This window comes from Anolis carolinensis, chromosome 1 (genome assembly GCF_035594765.1).
Source record: "Anolis carolinensis isolate JA03-04 chromosome 1, rAnoCar3.1.pri, whole genome shotgun sequence".
In the NCBI taxonomy this organism is placed as follows: Eukaryota; Metazoa; Chordata; class Lepidosauria; order Squamata; family Dactyloidae; genus Anolis; species Anolis carolinensis.
The window spans coordinates 172,921,538-172,943,796 of record NC_085841.1 but is presented as its reverse complement, the minus strand read 5'-3'; the positions used below and the strand labels follow the sequence as shown (position 1 = coordinate 172,943,796).

Sequence of the window (22,259 nt, the reverse complement as noted above, 5' to 3'; positions counted from 1 at the left end):
GGACAATGGCTTTATAAACAAGGACCTTGGTATCTCTACGGATGTCCCGGTCATCAAACACTCTCTGCTTCATACGGAAAAATGCTGCACCCGCAGAGCTCAGGCGGTGTTGTATTTCAGTGTCGATGTTGACTTTTGTGGAGAGGTGGCTGCCAAGGTAGCGGAAATGATCAACGTTTTCTAATGTTACACCGTTAAGCTGTATTCCTGACTTTGCAGAGGGATTAGCTGGTGCCTGTTGGAAGAGCACTTTGGTTTTCTCGATGTTCAGTGAGAGGCCGAGCTTCTTGTATGCTTCTGCGAAGGTGTTTAGAGTGGCTTGTAGGTCTTCTTCTGAATGCGCACAGACTACGTTTTCATCAGCATATTGGAGTTCTATAACAGATGTTGTGGTGACTTTGGTTTTGGCTCTCAGTCTGCTGAGGTTAAATAGCTTGCCATCTGTCCGATAGATGATTTCCACTCCGGTGGGAAGCTTCCCATCAACAAGGTGAAGTATCATAGCGATGAAGATGGAAAATAAGGTGGGGGCAATAACACATCCCTGCTTGACACCTGATTCCACCTTAAATGGGTCACTTTGGGAGCCGTTGCTGTCCAAGACTGTTGCCATCATGTCATCATGGAGGAGCCGCAAGATGTTCACAAATTTGTCAGGGCACCCGATTTTTTGGAGGATGGTCCAGAGAGCGCTGCGATTCACTGTGTCGAATGCCTTTGCAAGGTCAATGAATGCCATGTACAGAGGTTGGTTTTGTTCCCTGCATTTTTCTTGAAGCTGTCGTGCAGTGAAGATCATGTCCACTGTTCCTCTGGGATTCTGGGAGGGTGTCTTCTAAAACAGGGAGAAGGCGGTTTGCAAGGATTCTTGCGAGGATTTTCCCGGCGGAGGTTAGAAGGGAGATACCACGATAGTTCCTGTAGTCTGTTCTGTCCCCTTTCTTGAAAAGGGTGATGATGGTGGCATCCGTGAAGTCTGCTGGGATTTTCTCGGTCATCCACACCTTTTCAATGAGCTGGTGGAGTTGTTGTATCAGCTCAGGTCCACCCTCTTTGAAGATTTCAGCAGGAATCCCATCAGGTCCGCTGGCTTTGTTGTTTTTTTTGTTGGCTGATGGCATTGCTGACTTCTTCCAAACTAGGCAGTGCTGCAAGCTCATCCCTGGTTTGTTGTTGCGGGATTTGTGAGAGGGTCTCTTCGGCCACATTGGAGCTGCGATTCAGCAGGTTCTGGTAGTGCTCTTTCCAACGTAGTGCAATTGATGTTTTGTCCTTCAGAATTTTGGTTCCATCTGATGAGCGTAGAGGCTGTATGCCATGGTTTCTTGGTCCGTAGATGATCTTTGTGGCTTTGAAAAATCCCTGAGCGTCATGGGTATCTGCAAGGTGTTGGATTTCTTCAGCCTTCTTTGTCCACCAGATGTTCTTGAGTTCTCTGGTCCTTCTTTGGACCTCAGCTTTTGCACTGGCATAGATCTTTTTCTTGGCAGCACAGTTGGTGTCTCTCTGCCATGTTTGGAAGGCTTTCCTTTTGTTATCAATTAGCTGTTGGATCTCTTTGTCGTTATCATCAAACCAGTCTTGATGTTTCTTAGTTTGGTATCCAATGGTTTCTTCGCAGGCTGTGATGATGGAGGTCTTCAGTTTGTTCCAATGTTCCTCAACATTTTCGGGGTGTTCTGTGGGTAGATGATCCTTGAGTGTTGTTTGGAGAAGGGCTCGTTTGGAGGGCTCCTGAAGGGCTTGGGTGTTCATTTTGCACCTTGTTTTTCTTCCTTGGAGTCTGCGTTTGGGGACGATCTTGATAGCCATCGTGGATCGGATTAACCTGTGGTCCGTCCAGCAGTCATCAGCACCAGTCATGGCTCTTGTGAGAAGCACATCGCGGCGGTCTCTGGCACGTGTGATAACATAGTCCAAGAGGTGCCAATGCTTTGACCGAGGGTGCTTCCATGATGTCTTGAGCTTGTTTTTCTGGCGGAAGAGCGTGTTGGTGATGACAAGGTTGTGCTCTCCGCATTTGGTGAGAAGCAATATGCCATTTGAGTTGCTGTTTCCGACCCCGTCTTTTCCTATGATCCCTGGCCACAGGTCAGAGTCCCTTCCAACTCTGGCATTAAAGTCCCCCAGGAGGATGATTTTGTCCTCCTTAGGTATCTCTGATAGGATGGTGTCCAGCTGACAGTAAAATTTTTCCTTGATGTCTTCGTCAGCATCTAGAGTTGGTGCATAGGCGCATATGATGGTTGCCTGTTGGTTTTTGGCAAGGTTAATTTGGAGGGTTGAAAGTCGTTCATTGATGCCAGTGGGTGCTTCAGTCAGGTGCTTCACCAGGTCATTTCTGATAGCAAAGCCAACTCCGTGTATTCTTCGCTCTTCTTCGGGCAGTCCCTTCCAGAAGAAGGTGTAGCCTCCCTTTTCTTCCTTCAGCTATCCCTCTCCTGCTCTCTGGGTCTCCTGAAGGGCTGCTATTTCAATCTTAAAGCGTCCCAGCTCCCTTGCAATGATAGCAGTCCTGCACTTCGCTGTCAGTGTTATCTAACAATGTCCGTACGTTCCATGTTCCAAAGTTCATTTTTCTTTTTTGGCCGCAGAGTGGTGACCCATCTAGACGCGGCAGTCCAGTCAGGGCAGGAGAGGCAGACTATGTTTAGGGCACCTTTTCTAGCCCCTTCCCCGTGTGGGGTGAGCAGAGCGGATCCTAAAAAGGGCTGCTCAGTCATGGATACAGCTGCCGGACTACTCAACTGCCTCGGTCCTTGAGGTAGAACGACTGAGTCCATATTCACCGCCCATGTGCCAGTCTGTGACTAGGGGCTTCCAGATTTCACAGTCCTGCCCCTGTCGCCACTCGCTGATCGCCATGGGACTTTTGTAGGTTTGTTTTTATTTTTGTTGGAAGAAGCCTGTGCGTGATTTTTTTTAATGTGTGGAGATCGGTGCACGGCCGATCAACACACAGTCTGCACAGAGTGAGGTTCCAGCAGTGGTGTGGTTAACACAACGAGAGTAGCTTCTCAGTCTGTTGCAGCCTTCTTCCGCCTTCACAGCCGTTGTAACATGTACCATGTTATCCTCCGCCTGCTCCACCGTTGAGGTCTTTGGGTCTTCGGATTGTGCTTGGTCTGGAACCTCCCCTGCGGCCACTCCTGGGAGTGCATCACTCCAGTGGTTGTGCCCACAGGTTCATCGGAACACGCAAGCCCCCTCACCACGGCAAGGTGACAATCCATCGAGGGGGATAATCCATAGGGGTATAGTGTCTGATCCAGGGAATTCATGCTCCCCCCTACTCTGCCTTGGTCAGGCCACACCTGGAATACTGTGTCCAATTCTGGGCACCGCAGTTGAAGGGAGATGTTGACAAACTGGAAAGCGTCCAGAGGAGGGCGACTAAAATGATCAAAGGTCTAGAGAACAAGCCCTATGAGAAGCGGCTTAAATAGCTGGGTATGTTTAGCCTGCAGAAGAGAAGGCTAAAAGGAGACATGAGGGCCATGTACAAATATGTGAGGGGAAGTCATAGGGAGGAGGGAGCAAGCTTGTTTTCTGCTGCCCTGCAGACTAGGACACTGAACAATGGCTTCAAACTACAGGAAAGGAGATTCCACCTGAACATCAGGAAGAACTTCCTCACTGTGAGAGCTGTTTGGCAGTGGAACTCTCTTCCCTGGACTGTGGTGGAGGCTCCTTCTTTGGAGGCTTTTAAACAGAGGCTGGATGGCCATCTGTCGGGGGTGCTTTGAATGCGATTTCCTGCTTCTTGGCAGGGGGTTGGACTGGATGGCCCATGAGGTCTCTTCCAACTCTACTATTCTATGATTCTAAGCAGCCTCCCCACTTGTATGAGCATACTTTAGCTCCACCTCCTTCCAAGCCAACCAGATTTTTGAAGCCTCCGTGCCCACCCAAATTATCATTGACGCTGAGTACTTTGTCATTGACTAAAATAGCTGCCAAATTGGCCTAGGCCTTTGAGTTCAAAGTCTTCCTTGGACTCAAAGTCTGATACCGACGACTTCAACACACCTTTTTGGAGGAAAAATCCACTCAGGTGAAGAAGTCAAGGAAGGCTTCAAACTTAAATGGTCAACCACACTAGGCTGTTCTGTTGAGATAGATGACTCTTCTACATCAAAGAAGAAGAAGAAGAAGAAGAAGAAGAGGAGGAGGAGGAGGAGGAGGAGGAGGAGGAGGAAGAAGAAGAAGAAGAAGAAGAGGAGGAGGAGGAGGAGGAGGAAATCCCACTAATCATTGATTGCTCCTCCAGCCTCGTCCACTCTGATTTTGCTATCAGTAGTCACTGTAATGAGTTTGCCATCTCTAAGCACCTTCAACGAGAGCGACAACCCACCAAGCTTCAGATGATCACTTTTCTTCTGCCTCCTCGTATTCCTACTGACAACTTCCATGTTTTCATGAGATCAGATGCTTCAGATGACAACCTTGCTTGAGCTCAAGGTCTTCCTGACTACTTCCATGTTGAAGGGGACTTAATTCCAGCTTCCTTCCACAAAAGGTCATTTTTTTCCTCCACCACAACAACACTAAGCCCAATCAAAAGTCAGGTGTCCAGATGTCATGTTTGAAGGTGTCCAGGAAACACTCATCACCACACATGCTTCATTGACAAGAACTGACCTTTCTTATAACAGTTGGAGTCTTCATTATAGTGGACAGGGGTAATGCTATAGAATTTGTCCCCCTTCCCCCTGCCGATATCTTTTATCCCATCTATCCATCCCATGCTCTTCAAGAGGAAGTCCAATCCCTTCTTACCAAAGGTGCCATCAAGCATATAATACTCTCCAGACTGCTCGAGGGGTTTTCTACTACTTCATTGTTGACAAAAAGATGGCAGTTTGTGACCTATTTTATTTGTCATGTGACGTGTCTATTTTGTCTCATCAGTTCCAGATAGTTACAATACCATCTATCCTGCCCCTTAAAAGAAAGGTGATTTATTTCTGACTTTCAACTTCAAAGATGTTTATTTCCACATCAGCATCAGAGAATCTCACCATCCCTTCCTCTCGTTTGTTATGGCCAGCCAGATCTACCGTTTCTATGTCCTTCCTTTGTCCTTTCCCTATCAATGTGGTGGCTCCAATTAATCAGCGCCCTCATCATGGAATACGATACCACCTGGACAATAGGTTTCACACTTTGTGCTTGGGAGTGCTTCACTGACTATAGCTTTGCTGTCTCTAAGTCCAAGATAGTCAATTGATTTGGAGACACATGGCATCCACAATAGAGGTCATCCCACTTGCCAAGATGTAGGTGCAGCCCCTTCAGGTGTGGTTCCTCAAGGAATTTGACCCTCTCGTACAACAAAATTCAATTGTTTATGATACTATTTTCATAGAAATGGTGGACAGTCAGAGTGAACATGTGTGCAAACTTCACATTCCAATCTTTGCCACCATTTGTATCAATCATGATGAATTCTTCTCTCTTTGAGTAGGGGGCCCATCTGAGAATACAAGGACAGTGGTCTAGAACAGAAAGCAGCACATCATATCAGCTTTCTCAAGATTACTTGGCAGGATTGTCCAGATCACCACCGACAACATAACTGCAATGTATTATATAAACGAACAGGGAGGTACTCAGTCTTAGCTCCTCCTACATATCACCATCTGGATTTGTGACTGGTGTACACAGCACCAGATCTCGCTCAAGGCAATCCACCTGCCAGGAGAAGACAATTGTCTAGTTGATGTACGCAACAGGACAGGTACCTCATCTCACAAGTGGCATCTCCACCATGAATCTCTACAGCCTCTGTTATCATTGGTGGTGGTCAGATATTGACCTGTTTGCATCTGCAATCAATACTCATGGCATGTACTAATGTTCTCAGAATTGAAGCAAAGACTCTCAGGGATGCATTTCTTTTCAATTGAACAGGCCATCTCCTCTACATGTTTCCTCCAGCACCAATAATAACAAGAATTCTCACCAAAATCACCAAGACAAAACCAAATGCATCCTTCTCCACCTATCCGAAAGAAGATACCATTGGCCGCACCTCTTAACCATGTCTAACGATTGGGTTCAACATCCAGATACAGGCGATCCCCAAGTTACAAACATACAACTTACAAACAACTCGTAGTTACAAATGAGAGTGAGACAACAAGAAGTGAGAAACATCTATTCCCAGGAAAGGAAATTCACTCCTGAAAGAGTTATCATGGGGAAAAGGTGTCTCCACTGAAGCTTTATCACAAATCCTTACATCCACCACAGAGGTGTTAACCCTTCCCTATGCTATCCAAGGCGTGCACTCTATGTGTGTGTGTGTGTGTGTGTGTGTGTGTGACTGGAGTTACACTTTAAAAATCTACCTTTTCCAACTTGCATACAAATTCAACTTAAGAAGAAATCTGTGAAATGTATGTTGTTCATAACTTGGGGATTACCTGTATTGGCATAGCCTAACTGCCTGGATGATCCATTAGTGTATCTCTCCGAACCAGCATGTGAGAATTATATCCAGCTTACAAACCATCCTACGTCCTTCAAGCCTTTTGGGCGAGTTTAAAAACATGGCTCTTGAGACAAGCCTTTGACCCTGTGTAACCTATGGTCAGCTCAATGATCCACCGATTGCTTCACACCACACTTTGATTTGTTACTGCAGATAGCCAGCTTTATTTGCAAGTTCTACTGCGTTCTAGGAAATTTTATAATTTTTACAATTCTTACAACTGTTATCAGCTGGGATTTTATGTACATTGTTGTTTTTGTACCTATGTCACTGTGTATATACTTATGTATTGTTGTTTATATGCGGCACCTGGAGTGCTTCTGTGAGCCGCCCTGAGTCCCTTCGGTGAGATGGTGGTGGGGTTTAAATAAAGATTTATATTATTATTATTATTATTATTATTATTATTATTATTATTATTATTATTATTACATTTTCAAGTGGAAAGCGTTCACCGATTTCCTTGCCATTCTGAAACTTCCCCCTCCTTTCCTCAACATTGGATGTTGTGGACTTCCTCGTTTGATTTTCCCATAGGGACTGGCACTCATGTACCCTTGAAATACAAGTGCCAATTTACCTTCATAAATTTGAAAAGACATTTTGATTTGCAGATCCCTTAGTCAAGGCCATCCTCCAGGGCTACACAGCTGTCAAAGAGACTGTTTGAATGTTTAGCAACCCACAATCTCCTCCTCCTTACCTGGAAGATCAACTTTTTGGTTGTTATCCCCTCAGCTAGGCATGCGAGGTGTGCACTCTTTGGGCTGATGAGCCATATCTCACCTTCCACTGAGATAAGGTCATCCTACACCCTGTCATTTTTTTTCTTCCCAAAGTAGTGAGTACTTTTCACTTGAACCTAGAAATCATATTGCCGTCTTTCTTCCAGGAGTCATCATTGGACTTGGAGAAGATGTTTCACTGACTGGATGTCAGAAGGATCTTAGCTTTCCATATTGATTGGACCAAGGCACATTCAAAATCCACCAGTCTCTTTTTTGTTGTTTTAAAATGAGATTGGGATTGCCAGTCTCATTCCAAAGACACTCTAAGTGTGTGACATCTACTTACTACCTGGAAAGCAGCCCCCTCATTCTATTCAGAGATATTCCACTAAGGCTTTGTCAACCTCTACAGTTTTCCTCCATGGTTTACTACTACATGTGGTGAGCAGGGCTGCTACCTGTAAACTCTCTTGACCTTTGTGTCATAATATAGACTAGATGCCAGGTCTTCAGGTAACAGTGCCTTTGGAAGGGCAGTACATTTTCCTTCTTTGGCATGACACCTGCCACCTGAAATTAATAGTTGCTAGTCACTGATTTGTGTGATTCACAGAGACTATAAGGAGGGACTAGTTGCTTACCTGTAACTGTGTTTCTTTGAATGATCATCTCTGAAATCACACAACCTCACCTGCCCTTTCTGCTTTGAGTCATTCCATTCCAAATTACATTGGAATGACATGACTCCGGTGGTTGGAGCTTTGGCAGCTACCACACATAGATACCAATTGGGAGAGTGGAAATGGTTACCTTCAAAAATGTATTGAAAGAGCTCTGAAAGTTCTCAGGCATAGTAAACCTTTTTGTATGATTTGACGGATGAGCACTCAAAGAAACACAGTTACGGAGAAGCAACCTATCCATTTGGCCCCTAACTCTGCCTTCAAGTTATACATGAGGTCAACTTATACACAAATATATATGGTAACTGTTTGAAGGCCTTTCACACTTTTGAGATATTCATTACTCATCAAGTACTTTAATAGTCTCCCATAATATGACAGCTGTGTAATACATTGCAGGTTCTCTCATCCTGTGGTCCATGTTCAGACTTCAGGGGGTTGTAAACTGGGTGCAAAAATTCCCTCTCCTTTCATCTCTTTTATGTTACTTTAAAAACTGCCTGTATGGAAGAAATGTATTAATATTATTGTTATTGTTATTGTTGTTATTTCTTATCCTTCTCTCCATGTGTGGACTGAGACAAGGAACAACAAAAAAATAACACAACATAGCACATCACATCAGAGCATATAAAATTAATACATATTAAAATCCAAAAATATTAATATATTTTAAAAACCATAATTTAAAATAAGCATAGGATTATATTATTAAAAATTTGTTTCACTCCAAACAAATGTAGGGTGGCATTTTTTGTATATGTCCACATAATGTATAGTCAGCATTATTGCTGATGGTATGCTGACGATAGGTGGCTTTCAGATTCACAAAGGGCCTATGACTTTAAAATACACACTTATAGAAACAAAAAGTACTATATAAAAAGACAGGATAACAGTTTATTGCATTCCCTCTGTTACCTTTCACTCTGTTTTTGTAATGATACATCGCAAGACATGTCCTTTCTATTGTAGACTATTTGACAGAGAGGGACACCTTCTCTAAGCCAAGATGTTACAAAGGAATCATCCTTTTTGCAGATGGCCTTTTGGTCCTCAATAGGGAGGTAGGGCCACTCTCACCATGTTAGTTGATTTTGAGTAATCGTGCATAGGGTTGAGCAGTGAAGTTCAAAAGTATTTCATTCTGTTTATAGTGCTGCTTCATGGATATTTCACTGACAGTATTCTTTTTAATAGTAGCCAACAGCCTTTAATTGATATTGCATTTGACGTTAGTAGAAAGATCTCAAAGAAACTGAACTGAGAACTCACAGAAAACTCATTTTAGAGTCATAAGTGTCACCAGCAGTATTAGCCTACTAGTTTATCTTATGCGGAATATTTCATTGTACAAGTTAATATATAAAATAAAAGAAATGCTAACTTTAACTCTTTTTATTTTAGGCCTATGATGGATTCGCCAGTTTAGGAATATCTCGGCTCCTAGAACCTTCTGATATGGTTTTGTTAGCAATTCCTGACAAACTTTCGGTTATGACCTATCTTTATCAAATACGGGCACATTTCAGTGGGCAGGAGCTAAATGTTGTTCAGATTGAAGAGAACAGTAGCAAAAGCACATACAAAGTGGGCAACTATGAAACAGATCCAAACAGCTCTGTGGATCAGGAAAAGTTCTACGCAGAACTTAATGACCTTAAACATGAGGCAGAACAACAGTCACCTGAAGGGGACATAGCTGGTTTTGTTATTGATGACTCCATATTTCTTTATCACAGTGGAGTTACAGAGACAAAAAAAGAGCACCAGTCTTCATATCAGCATCAAACGGCAGATGATAATCTTGGCCCATGTGTGGTTTCTCCTTCCTCCCAAAGGACTAACAGTGATATAGGTCAACAGAAAAGAAAAGAGAACTTGGGAAGGGCTTCTGGATATGAGGAAACAGAGAAAAACAATAAGATAGAAGCACCACCTCTGTTGGGAAGAAGGAAACTACTGAAAGCAGATACTCTAGATCTTAGTGATTTGTCACAAGTTGATGATCCAAAAATGGACACATTTTCAACGTTACATGAAGACACTGACAAGAAGGGATGCCAGAATTCTGGCACTACCATTAATTTTTCAGAACCAGAAAATCATGGGCAGCCAGATCTAAAACAAAGTGGGAAACCGGATTCTGAATCACATGTTCAAAAATCTGATTTAGAAGCAGGAGGTAAATCTGGATATTTTCATAACAGGGATGAGGATGTTGATAAAAAATCCCCTTTGACTGAGAGGCAAATAGAGACTGATTTTGAAACAAAGATGATTCTACGTCCAATGGATCTGACTGCAAAAACCACACAGGTAAGAGAAGGAAGTATTTTTCAATAATACAAATTATTTTTGTTGCGGTAAAAATATTAATATGTACTTCATCACTGTTGTCTTTGATGCCCAAAAAATAATGCAGCAGACATAATTTCCCTTTTATTGTATGACTTAATAGATGCATTAATAGGGTATGTAGACCATTTCAAAAGTGCAGTGGACTCTTGCTTCCAGGACACTGTTGTGGATGTTCAAGTCTCATTATATACAGTGGCATAATAAAATGGTGCCCCATATATAAAATGGCTGGGGTTCTCAAACTTTTTCATCTGCTTTTTTTTAAAGCAAAAGTTTCTCGATAAGCCCCAAGAAATGTTTATATATTATATCATATATTATGTATTATGTTATAATATATAATGCATATATATCAGGCATGGGCAAACTTTTGGACACAGGTGCTGCATTATGTTTTCAAATTTGATAGATGGACCAGGCAAGTGGCAGATGGGTGGGAGAGTATTAGTGTGAACTAACTGGGAAAAAAAATGAACAAATTCCTATGCAAACTGCACATATATCATTTGCAGTGCAAAAAAGGAAGAAAGAACAATACAATATTAAAATGAAGAGTAATTTTAACTAACAGAAACTTAACTAATTCAGTGGAAGACTCCAGGGGCCATCCAGTCTAACCTCCTTCTGCCATGCAGGTAAAGCACAATCAAAGCACCCCCTGAGTGGTGGAAGGGAAATAGGCAAGGAAGGTGTCTGGGCAGCGAAGTGTCATGTGGGAAAGCGTCTGCAAGGCGGGAAGTGGGAAGCAGCATGATGCCACCACCAAGCACCCTTGGACCAGGAGGAAGAGGAGGAAAAAAGAGGAGGAGGGCAGCGAGGAGCCCATCAGTATCCCTCGCAGAGATCCTTAGTGTGGCTGGTGGAGCCCCAAGAGTTCCGCAGAGCACACTTTAAAAACCGCTGATATAGAACATTGAAAGCAACCCCAACACCCTTTTGACATATTAGTACTTCTTTAGGTTTCCATTTGCTTGTCTCCTATCAGAGCAAATTATTTTCTATTATCAAGTTTTTCAATAAAGCATTGTTTTGTATTCTTTTACACGGAACATGCACAACCACACACCCAATTTTAAAAGAAATTTATGATCCATAACATTCAGCAACTAATATATAGCACTTTCCTTGAGAAAAAAAACAGTAAGGAAAGCCACTCAGACTGTGGCAGGGAGACAATGGTTTACTTAAGTAATCTACTCAGTGAGTTGATGACTGATGTGGAATTTCAGTTGGGGTTGTCCAGGTTGTAGCTTTATTGTTTTATGAGTTCTTTAATTTTTGTAAAATAATGTGAACATTGTTAAAGAAATGTTGTTGCCTTGCTAAGACTACTGGATGTAGCATAGCGAGACTGTTTTAGAAAGGTGTACTAAATATATACATGGTCTGCTAATCTATTTATCAAGAATTTGTGAATTTTAATCCAGTTTTCATGTTAACGCTTATGGGTATTCATAAAATCAACCCTCAAGTTCCTTACACTAGCAAAAAGACCACTGGGTTGCTGTGAGTTTTCCAGGCTGTAAAACTATTTTAAGGTTGCTAAAATCCAAATAATGACTACTAGAGAACTTAAAGATCCACAGAATAAAATCTTTCCTTGTAGTACAAGGTCTTTAGCTATGTTCCTTTAAAAGGTGCTGTATATGTGATTGCAGAGATACATTCACCTGTGGAACATGTTTAATATGGCTTAGTAAGTGCTGGGTTGCAGTGTACATCGCCAGTATCAGAGCCCTGCACTCAATTGCTGCCCAGTGCCGTGCCTCTGTCCTCCTGGGAACCCATTCAGGCTGGCTAACACCCAACTTTATTTCCTCACAAAGTTTCAAAACTTGATTCGGAAATGCTACACAAATTGGCTTTGAGCCACACTTTATCTTTTACTACAGTATGGAAAGCAATGGGATGGGCATGAAGTGGTTTTACTCATCCATTCCCTCTTCCAGCTCCATTTGGGCTAATTTGGGCTAACCTCCACAGATGATTTTAGCCTAGACATAGAAGTTTCACAAGCATTCATACACATATTCCGGGTGGGGGGGGGGGGCACACAGGAAAACCCCATTGCTCCTTCAGGCAGTAGGCATAATACCCTAACAATGCCTAACAATGGAGCCAAACCAAAGGTCACAAAAGTTGCCCAATGCCATGCCTCTGTGCTCCTGGGAATCCATTCAGGCTGGCTAACACCCATTAACACCCATTGCTTCACCAGCACCGACCATTGTCTTCACCCAGACTTGGGAAACTACCATCATTCTTTCCTTTCCCACATCCATGAGGGGCGGAACAAGCAATGGTCACAAAACTTCAAACTGAGCAATGGCTGTTTATTAAAGCTCCCACCAAAACCCAGAAATCAATCAACAACAGTGGTGGATGGCACTTCTTAACCAACCAGGAAGCGGATCCTAGCAGACATTGGTTTGGACAAATCAGCATCCAGGGCAGAAAGTCCTTTGTTTCAAACTGTCGTCAAAGTGCTATAAATATTTCTGTATGTCTGCATTGAGACATACAATCTTTAGAAAGGGCCTCAAGGCACTGAACCTTCTCTCACATCCTCAGGCAAGAACACAAACAGTCAATAGCTGCAAATGACTTGCATGAACAGAAATCTGTGCCTCACCGACCAAACTTTATCTTGCCTGTTCTCCTCACTCCTGTACATTGTGCTCTAGGAACTGTGCTGTAGCTATATAGAGAGCTAGTGGCAGTTAACATATTTCTTCCGTGTCTGTATGTATGTATTTTCCACATAGTCAGTAGTGAGTGAGAAATAGGATGTTCAAAAATGCATGCACCTGTTTCTTGCTCCCAAACTTCATTCTAGCAAAGCTTTTACTATAATAATGTAAATTTAAATACCAACTAAAATTAACATAGTGCAAGAAATACCTGCTTTTTAATGGAAAGGTTTGTTTTAATGTAAATAAAATATAATGGTGTTTTCTGTATCTTTGCCACAGGTGGCTGTACAGTGCAGCCCTGTATCTGTGAAACTGGTATCCGCAGTTTTATCTATCCATCTCTGGTAAAATACATCCTTGCTGGGCATTTTCTAGGTCTTCCAGCATGACTGTTGGGCCAGAAAGCCTTCATTTCAATAAGATCTACTATTATCCACAGTTCAAGTATCCACGCAAAGTACAGGAACATATCCCTCACAAATACAGGAATCATACATTATATAGAGAACAGAGGCTTTGGTTCCAAAAACAGGAGCCCAAAACTGCCTTTTTAAAATACATGATTGGATCTTGGATTGGGTTATAGCTTTACTTGCAAGGACTGTACTTTGTGAATTCCTTTGGTCTATTGTGGTAGTTTTGGTGGATGAAGCATTTTTTATGCAGTACCGTGTGTACTGTATGTTGTGTGTGGGACAGCTTGGCCTTATTTCTCATTAATTCTTTGGGTTTTTTTCCCTTTAAATTCTATTTAAGCAACGAATGTTATCAAGACAGGAAGAATTAAAAGAACGGGCAAGAATTCTGCTTGAACAAGCAAGAAGAGACGCAGCTTTAAAGGCAGGAAACAGACAGTTCTCCAGCACAACTACACCAGGACGCTCCAAACAACTGAATGATGTAAGGATTTTGAACATCATGGCCCATAGGAAAAAAATGCTTTATACATACCTTCGTTTATTTAAAAATGGTTAATGGTTCAGTAGCTATTACTAAATGTGAAAATGAATCATTGCAATGATTGGTGATGTCAATAGGATATTTTTTATGTGTGACTCTCCCTATCCTATGAGTTCTGAGCATTCATCTCCTCCCATCAAGAGCTGCTTATTTCCCTACTGTCTGAGGCCAATGAAAGATCGAAAGCCTGTTGAAAGCAGTGCTCTTTGAGTGCCAGCCGATTTAAGATATTAGTCAGATGAAAGGCAAAGTTATCTGTCACATTACAGTGTTGCACCCAGTACTATTTCTCACAGTGACCCTCCTTTTATCATCAGAATGAATTATTCTGATGGCACTGGAAAGCATAGCTAAGCAAACCTGGGTCCAATGGGGAGGCAGCTGCAGTTGCCTATTGCTCCACCAATAACCTCAATGGTGACCTGGAGGGGACTGTAATCTCTAGAGATGAAAGCTAATTAAATTTTTATGCAATCCTTTCCAAAGCAGAGGTTGCCTGTTGTGTCACATTATGTGCTGTAATTTTGCAATTCTAACCATTTGCACATGAGAAACAGTGCTAGCACTCGACAGCTCTCATTTTGCTAATGACTGCAATATGGCCAAATAATTCTTTCAAGCCTTTCAATAAAAAGTTGATTTGTATTTGCTAGCATAAATTGGCTTGCCCCCCAATCCTGTATGCATTTATTTCATTTTCACATTCTGTTTCATCGTAAAGCACCATGTACAGTGATGGTGCTATATAGTATCCATAAATGATAATATATAATTATCGTCATCACCATGATGTTGTAAACTTGCTTCGAAACTTTAAATAGATTCAGAAGTCTTTAGATTGTTTTTAGAACATTCCCTTGTGAAAAAAATATATTCTCGCATCCCTAATGAACACTTACAGGACTGTGCAGTGCACCTAAGTTCAGTGCTTCATATACCTAAGCTATGGATGTGATATTATGGCCTTACATCTAATAGCTGCCAATTGTTATGGTACTCTATAATCATCTTTGAATATTCTTTGCCTTGGCAATTATTCATTCACTCCTTCCAGCAGACAATTTATGTTCCCTAGTTATGTGCATGTTTGTTATTGCCATAAGCCCCATGCAAGGGTTATGTGTTTTCAGTTACTTTTGTTCACAGCTCTATCAAATGATAATTTTTTTCATAAGACAGATAAGGGTAGGAATTATTTCTTGGTCCTAACCGAAATCTAGAAGGAAAGACTTGTGTGCTCTTGGTGCAGATGTTCCCATTTGCTTTAGCAATTTAATTCTTGCATATATGCTGCATTAATGTTGTTTTCCAAAAAAGAAATATTAATTGTTCCAACCTGGATTGTGCTTGTTTAAGCATAGTGTCTCCCTTATTAGTCCATCTGTGTGGAAGTTTTAGATCCAGCGGTTGTGCATTTTTGACTGCATGATCATACAGATCTGCATTCAGATAAAAAACAAGAAGTTCCAATTTACCTGTTAATTTCTCTGGCAATGGACACTGCAAACTTGAATATGCTCTCCAGAAATTAATGAACAAACACTTCCTTTGACTTCAACAGCTAACCAAGTTTATTTAGTCATCTACTTTCTTATTTCCATTTCTATTAAGCTTATCTTATCTCTTTAAATATTTCATACACATGCAATCATCATCATAATAGTTCAGTGTTTTGCAAGTGGTGATTACCTAACTAGAAGTGAAGTAATTTTTTCAGCTTCAACTCAGTTGTAAAAAAAGACATCTTTTATTCTATTGTTGTCATGGTTTTCAGCTGCTTCTCTTTGTAGATAATCAGGTAATTCATAATTAAATGCAAGGAAAATTGTACTAGAAATTTAAAATGGATTTGAGGATTATTCAAAACATAGTCTTCTCCCAAAGAACCATAGTTTTGTAATTTTGTGAGGCTGTAGTGCATTAGAACAGCATGCCAATCTTAGAGAACTATAATTCCCTGGAGTTTCCTGGAGTAAGTGAGGGGCAGTTTAAAACCCTTAAACTGAGTGATGCTTGTAGTGAAAACTTGGCCCAGCATACTAACAGTTTATGTTGGTGACACATTTTTTAGACCTGCATCATCCCACAACATACTGATTCAGTATTACTAGGTTAAATCAACCCTTTATAAGAGATACTGTTGTGATGGAGTCTTCGAGTAGAGATCCTACTAATTGTATTAGAAGAGGCAGGAAAACTGCTCGTGAGCAAAACTCTGATGAGGAGCAACAAAGGAAGAGAATCCGGGAAATACTTATGGAGCCCACTGATGATGATACCTTTGAGGGTTTTGAAGGGGATTATGGGGTTGGGAGTCAGGAGGATGGGATGTCAGACTCTGGGAGTGAAGGGATGGAGTGGACTAAGGTTCAGGAGATCTGGGAGATTCTTGAGGAACCCACAAGCAGTTGTACATTTGAGGGATGGCACAGAGAAGATACAGATGGATCCTGGGGAGTTATGGGTTTGGATAGAAGGTGGACTGGCTGGAGAGATCGTAGAGGGGCAGCAGCTGGAGATGGGGCATTGGGTGGCTCCAGCTCTGATGAGGATTTGCAGCACCAAGGTTCAGCTGTGGATGGGGCGTTAGCTGGCTCAAGTTCTGAGGAGGACTTGTAAATAAAAGTAAGTTTGTTGCTAATGTGGCCTTGCAATCGGCAAGGTGTTTGTTGGGCACTTTCGGGATCTCTGTTTCAGAAGACGTGTTTGGAAGACTGCTTTGGGACCTACCGGCTTGCCTCCCTCGCTTTGGCTCTTTGTGTTTACCTTGGACTGGAATTCGGTGACTGTGACTTCTCCCTGATGACTTGGACTGGAATTCGGTGACTGTGACTTCTCCCTGACGATTTGGACTGGAATTCGGTGACTGTGACTTCTCCCTGACGACTTGGACTGGAACTCGACCATGACTTCTCCCTGATGACTTGGACTGGAACTCGATGCATGTGACTTCTTCGTAACAATGCGGACCGGATGTGGCGGATGTGACTTCTCCTTTATGACACGGTTTAGCTTTAACTACGTTTTGGGGCATTGTGTGGCTGTTGGTCACTGTGGGTAACTGCTGGTAGCTTTGCTGTGTTTGTTTAGCTCCAATCAGCAGGTGGAGTGAGTTCCCAGCCTTTTCAACTAAGTTTGTTTTAATCTGGATTATTTCCCAGGATAATCCAGATTATATCCTGAGTTTGGGTTTTTTGAGTTCTTTTTGGACATTGTTACTTCACACTGAAGAGAAAGTGTTTTGAGCCCTTTTTTGGTTGCTTCTTAGGCTCTTTTGTGTTGTTTTTTGCAATAAACTATATTGGCTGGCGTCTGACTCGTAACAGATACAGACACATACATACGTTGTAATAAGAAAATGTAAGCTGACACAACATATTTAATGAAAACTTTTCCTTTATATTTTAAAATATATATGATTTGTAAGATAATAACATACATTTCCAAGTTTTTTATCATTTGAGTAACAATATGTCATTAATATCAATAATGTTACTAATACAAAAAGGCACCTTTGCTGTATAAAAATGCTTGCAAGTCGAAATTGTTTATTTCATATAGACTCAGAAGTTTCTCATTACATATGTTTGCGTGACACTGCAGCCAACACATGAAGGTGTTGCAACACAGTTTGGAAAGCTCTGTAATATAGTCTATGCTTAGAGAGCTATTAAATTAATTTATGTTGCTTTACATATAGCTTCAGCCAAAGGTATAACATGGTGTTTTGTATCAGAGCTAAAATCCTTCCCAAGCTCTACACTTGTGGAAAAGTTACTAGGTTAATCCTAAGAACAGAAGTGTGGGATTCTCCAGATTATTTTACAACTTGACTCCCTATGCTCTATACATAATAACAGCAGTAAAATGACACCACTGTTTTTATGCTCTACTCACATGTTTAAATAACCCTGGTCTTGGCCATAATATAAGGCAAGACCTCTATTTGCTTAGGGTTGTCACTAAGGCTGTTGGCTCTAGCTGCTTCTTAGAATAATAGAATCATAGAGTTAGAAGAGACTTCATGGACCATCCAGTCCAACCCCCTTCTAAGAAGCAGGAAAATCGCATTCAAAGCACCCCCGACAGATGGCCTGCCTCTGCTTAAAAACTTCCAAAGAAGGAGCCTCTACCACACTCTGGGGCAGAGAGTTCCACTGCTGAACAGCTCTCACAGTTGGGAAGTTCTTCCTATTATTCAGGTGTAATCTCCTTTCCTGTAGTTTGAAGCCATTGTTCCACGTCCTAGTCTCTAGGGCAGCAGAAAACAAGCCTGCTCCCTCCTTTCTATGACTTCCCCTCACATATTTATACATGGCCATCATGTCTTATACAAGTGGTATATACAATGAATCAAACCTATCTTTTGCAACCCTATATTGGAAGGGAAGATCAATATTGAAAAGCACATCATTTTTGTATGCCATTCTCATTGTAAGATGAACTCCAGCATAAGAATAAGGCATCTTGGAACACAGCTTTAAAATCCTGTGAATTGGAGGAACAGCATAAGAATAGGGATGTATATTCTGCAATTTAAATATAAATGCTGATTTCTACCATTTTAATGCCCTGTTTAAAGCAAAGTATCACCATGGTTAGCAAGTTTATGTAACCAGCTTTGATATCAATGTGAAAAGCATAGAAATATAAATTTTAAATGTTGAAATGTTGGGATAGCATAGTCCTGCCAACTAGGAAAGGATACAGATGTTCACAAAATAGCAGCTACTTATAAACATGGAAATCTCTCATGCAATAAATAGGACCAAGGTTTATGCTAAAAAGACCGTCAGTTTGGAACATCTCTTTATATTACTGTCTTGCTCAAAATCCTGTTTTCCCAGCTGTATCTAATGTATACTTAATAAGTACTTTGTACACCAGGCGTTTTTTTCTGTTCTGTCCATTACTTTGTATTTTTTTCAAGTAGGGGATATTTTGAAGTAACAACTTTTTAAATATGCAAACTTACAAAGTTTTTTTTAGCACTTTACTTCATAATTCAAATGACAAAATATATTTTAAAGTTTTTTTAAAAAAAATAAACATTTTCAGATTTTTTATTTTTATTTTTCGTTCAAATGAGAAAAATGTTTTTACTGATAACATTAGTGAATAGCAGAAACTGCTGTTATATCTCAGAGAGAGTCAGCAAGTCAAAAGTTATATTTGAAAACAAGGTACTGTAAAAAATAAACATTTTCAGAATTTTTTTTTTGTTCAGATGAGAAAAATGTTTTCACTGATAACATTATCCATACCATAGGGGTGGCATGTAAAGATATGCAGAAACTGCTATTATGTCTCAGAGAGGGTCAACAAGTCAAAAGTTATATTTGAAAACAAGTTATTGTAAGTAAAGTTATAAAACAAAAGACAGACACCAGTGAAACCCATATTAGAATGTAAGTGGATCTAATGTACTTTACTTGACAGAGACAAGTCAGCACACATTGGTTGCTTATGGAATGGCTATATTTTCCAACCCTTATTTAACTGACCTTAAGAAATGCAAAGAAGTTCCTGTATAATTGGGATTTGTATTATCCATACATTATTTCTGTGAAATGAGAAAAATCATCAAAATAAGACTAGTTGCTGTCAATTCAACCTCCAACAGATTGCCTCCCTATCAACTACCTTTTAAAGATATTGAAGAGTGGGACCTCATTTGTGACAACCATGGTCCTTTGATGATAATTGGAAAATATTGATTGGAGGGAGGAAACGAATCTGCCTTACTTATAATTGTGGCCAGATTTAGATATGATTACTTGATTGCCTTTAGATTATAAAAGAAGCTGTTACCACCTAATTGTTAGAGAGAGTATTATTTTGATAATCCATGAATGCTGGTATTTTTTCATTATTCCATATATTTCTCTTCTGTGTATGACTTAAAGTATCTTCCCAATGTGTTTTCAACATAAAATGATATAGAACATTTGGCAGGGAACATTTCCATGCTATTTAAAACTTCACATCAACCTACCCTGATCTGAGAAAAAAAATACTACCTGCGCTTTTTTTTTTTAAAAAAAAAAAAACAACCTTCATTTTCTGACCAAAACACTGATATCTGTATGATCTAGTTCCATCAAGGTAAAGAGTCAGCTATCCCTTCCACATGAGTACCATATTTAAAAAACAAACATTTTCTTTTAGATTTTTACACAGACTAATGACCTATTTAAATTGTCATACGATTCTGTGTAGATTAGGGAGAGAGGGAGAAAAGCATTTAAAAGCACAAGATTTGGCATGTACCGCTCCCATACATGAAGAGTAAATGCGTGACTCTTTGCTGTTTTTTAGCCAGTCACTGTTCTCTATTTTTATGACAGTCAACAAAGCAAAATATTCTTACAGTGTACACTTCTGTTACTTTGTGGAATCAAAATCAGCTTTGGATTTCAATGAAATGGCTAATTCTGCAGCTAATTATTTTTCACCTTTGCTAAGGTGCGATCTGTATTTCATCACTTAGCTTTTATACATTGTTTATACATTCATTTCATTTGGCATGCTGCCTGATCTGTGTTGTTCAGTCTTAGGCAATCCTTAAAAGGCGCAGTCAATTTAGCAACGGTTTTCGAATGCTGGCCATGTCAAAATGTATTGGCCTAGTACAGAAGCCCAAATATTTTCTTGTTGTTGGCCTAGACCAGCAGTAAAGAGATCTCTATTTCAGAGAGATCATTTTTGTGTAAAGCCCACACTTTTTTTAACACCAGGGATGCTCTTTTTATACAGCCGCTAATGACCATGAATGTTTTTGTGTGGTTGTTTTCAGTTCATCCCAGGATGATATCAACATTACTTAGAGCCGTATGTTTCATTGCATTTCTCAGCATGTATGAGGGTAGAGTTAAAATCTTTATTCATTTCATTTTTAAATGTTTCTTTTGTTCTCCTTATCATGTTCCTGGCTTTCCCAAGGATATATGCCTTGAACGAAAAGTCACATGTGCATTACTAATTGTGTGCCATTGTATTTACAGTTCCTAGTGGTGGCACTGTGAAGCTACTAATTCTTTTGCTTCACTTGATGTAAAATAATCTGAGCTTCTTTGATAGCAGTGAAACAGTATTAATTGTTTTGTACATTTCTTGGTCACTCTACTTAGGTGGTCTTCATAATCTATTAGAACTTTCAGCCAGATTTTTGTAATGTCATGCCTCCAGCAGTGATTAAATTGGTAATTAATGAACAGTCTTTGGCAATGTAAACCACATCCCGTTAATTTTCCCCTCTTTTCCCCCACCCTGGAATTTTTTAGAAGTTGTCATCTCTGACAGAAAGCATTGCGCCACCTTGCTACAGCCCCTTGGCATCAAACCACAACGGCTTGATTTTTGCAGCCATTAGTAGATCAGAGCAGTAATTTCACAGTATTTTGGTCAGGGTAATTATAGTACCAAGTACTAAGTGGAGTTGGGAATTTCACACAAGAAGTCCAGAAATACCAGGTGAGCTTCCTTGTGTTCACTGGGTCGTTATGATTAGTTTAATTGGGCTTTGTTTGATTTTCGCCGCAGGGATTCTTTGTGCCAAAGCAGTGCAGTGACTTTCTACTTTAGGGTTTCTGACAGGAACCGGGGCAAAAATGAACCCTTTGAAGTTGGTCTCTTCAAAACATGAACTTTTTTAGAGAGAAGAGGGGGCAGAAGAGGGAAACTTTAATGTAAAAATGGTTAAATTGGGCAATCATTCAGGAAGTAATTTTGTTGGATTCTTAATTTATGTTTATCCCAGATTTTTTTATAGTTCCCCCATACTGTATTTTCCAGAAAATTAAATCCAGGTTAGAAAGAAGTTCACATCAGCCTCTCCTAGACCTTACATTTTCTCAGTAGATCTTGGCATTGCTTTCCTATTGACAAAATGTAAAATTTATGTCCTCATCTTTATCCTCACCGGACACCATTGTCTTTTCACTGGTCTTCCTTGTGTAATAATAACTGAAATGTTAGCTATGCAGAGCTTTACTACTTTTTTAATTTTGCGAAAGTACAAGGGGCAAAAACACTTTTTTAAAAAGTTGAACTGGCTGTTAAAATGTTTTTGTGTAAAGCATACTGGGTGTGAATGCTTTTCTACTCGCCTCTCTTAATGTCTGAGCAATTATACTGCATCTGCACATTTGTATTATAAAGTAGTAGGTAAAAGTACTCATTCTTCGTGGGCTGACAGGGTTTCGTTGTCTTTAGCATGTTGTGCCTGCTAAAGTTAAAGTAGTCAGTTGCCTGCTGGCTTCAGAATTAAAAGAGTGTCATTGGTCACTTCTGGAAGCCTTAATGAAACCAAATAGTTTGCCTATGAGTTTGGGCCTAA

At 40.5% G+C, this 22,259-nt stretch overlaps 1 protein-coding gene across 4 annotated transcripts in view; it reads left to right on the top strand.

Moving 5' to 3' along the window:
* ehbp1 (EH domain binding protein 1) overlaps positions 1-22,259 on the top strand; it is a 305,625-nt gene that overhangs the window by 192,036 nt on the left and 91,330 nt on the right. For all 4 annotated transcript variants that reach the window (XM_008114298.3, XM_003215191.4, XM_003215190.4 and 1 more), the window contains 2 exons: positions 9,315-10,226; positions 13,718-13,861. In XM_008114298.3, the coding sequence (XP_008112505.2) occupies positions 9,315-10,226; positions 13,718-13,861 (1,056 nt within the window). The remainder of the gene's footprint in view (positions 1-9,314; positions 10,227-13,717; positions 13,862-22,259) is intronic.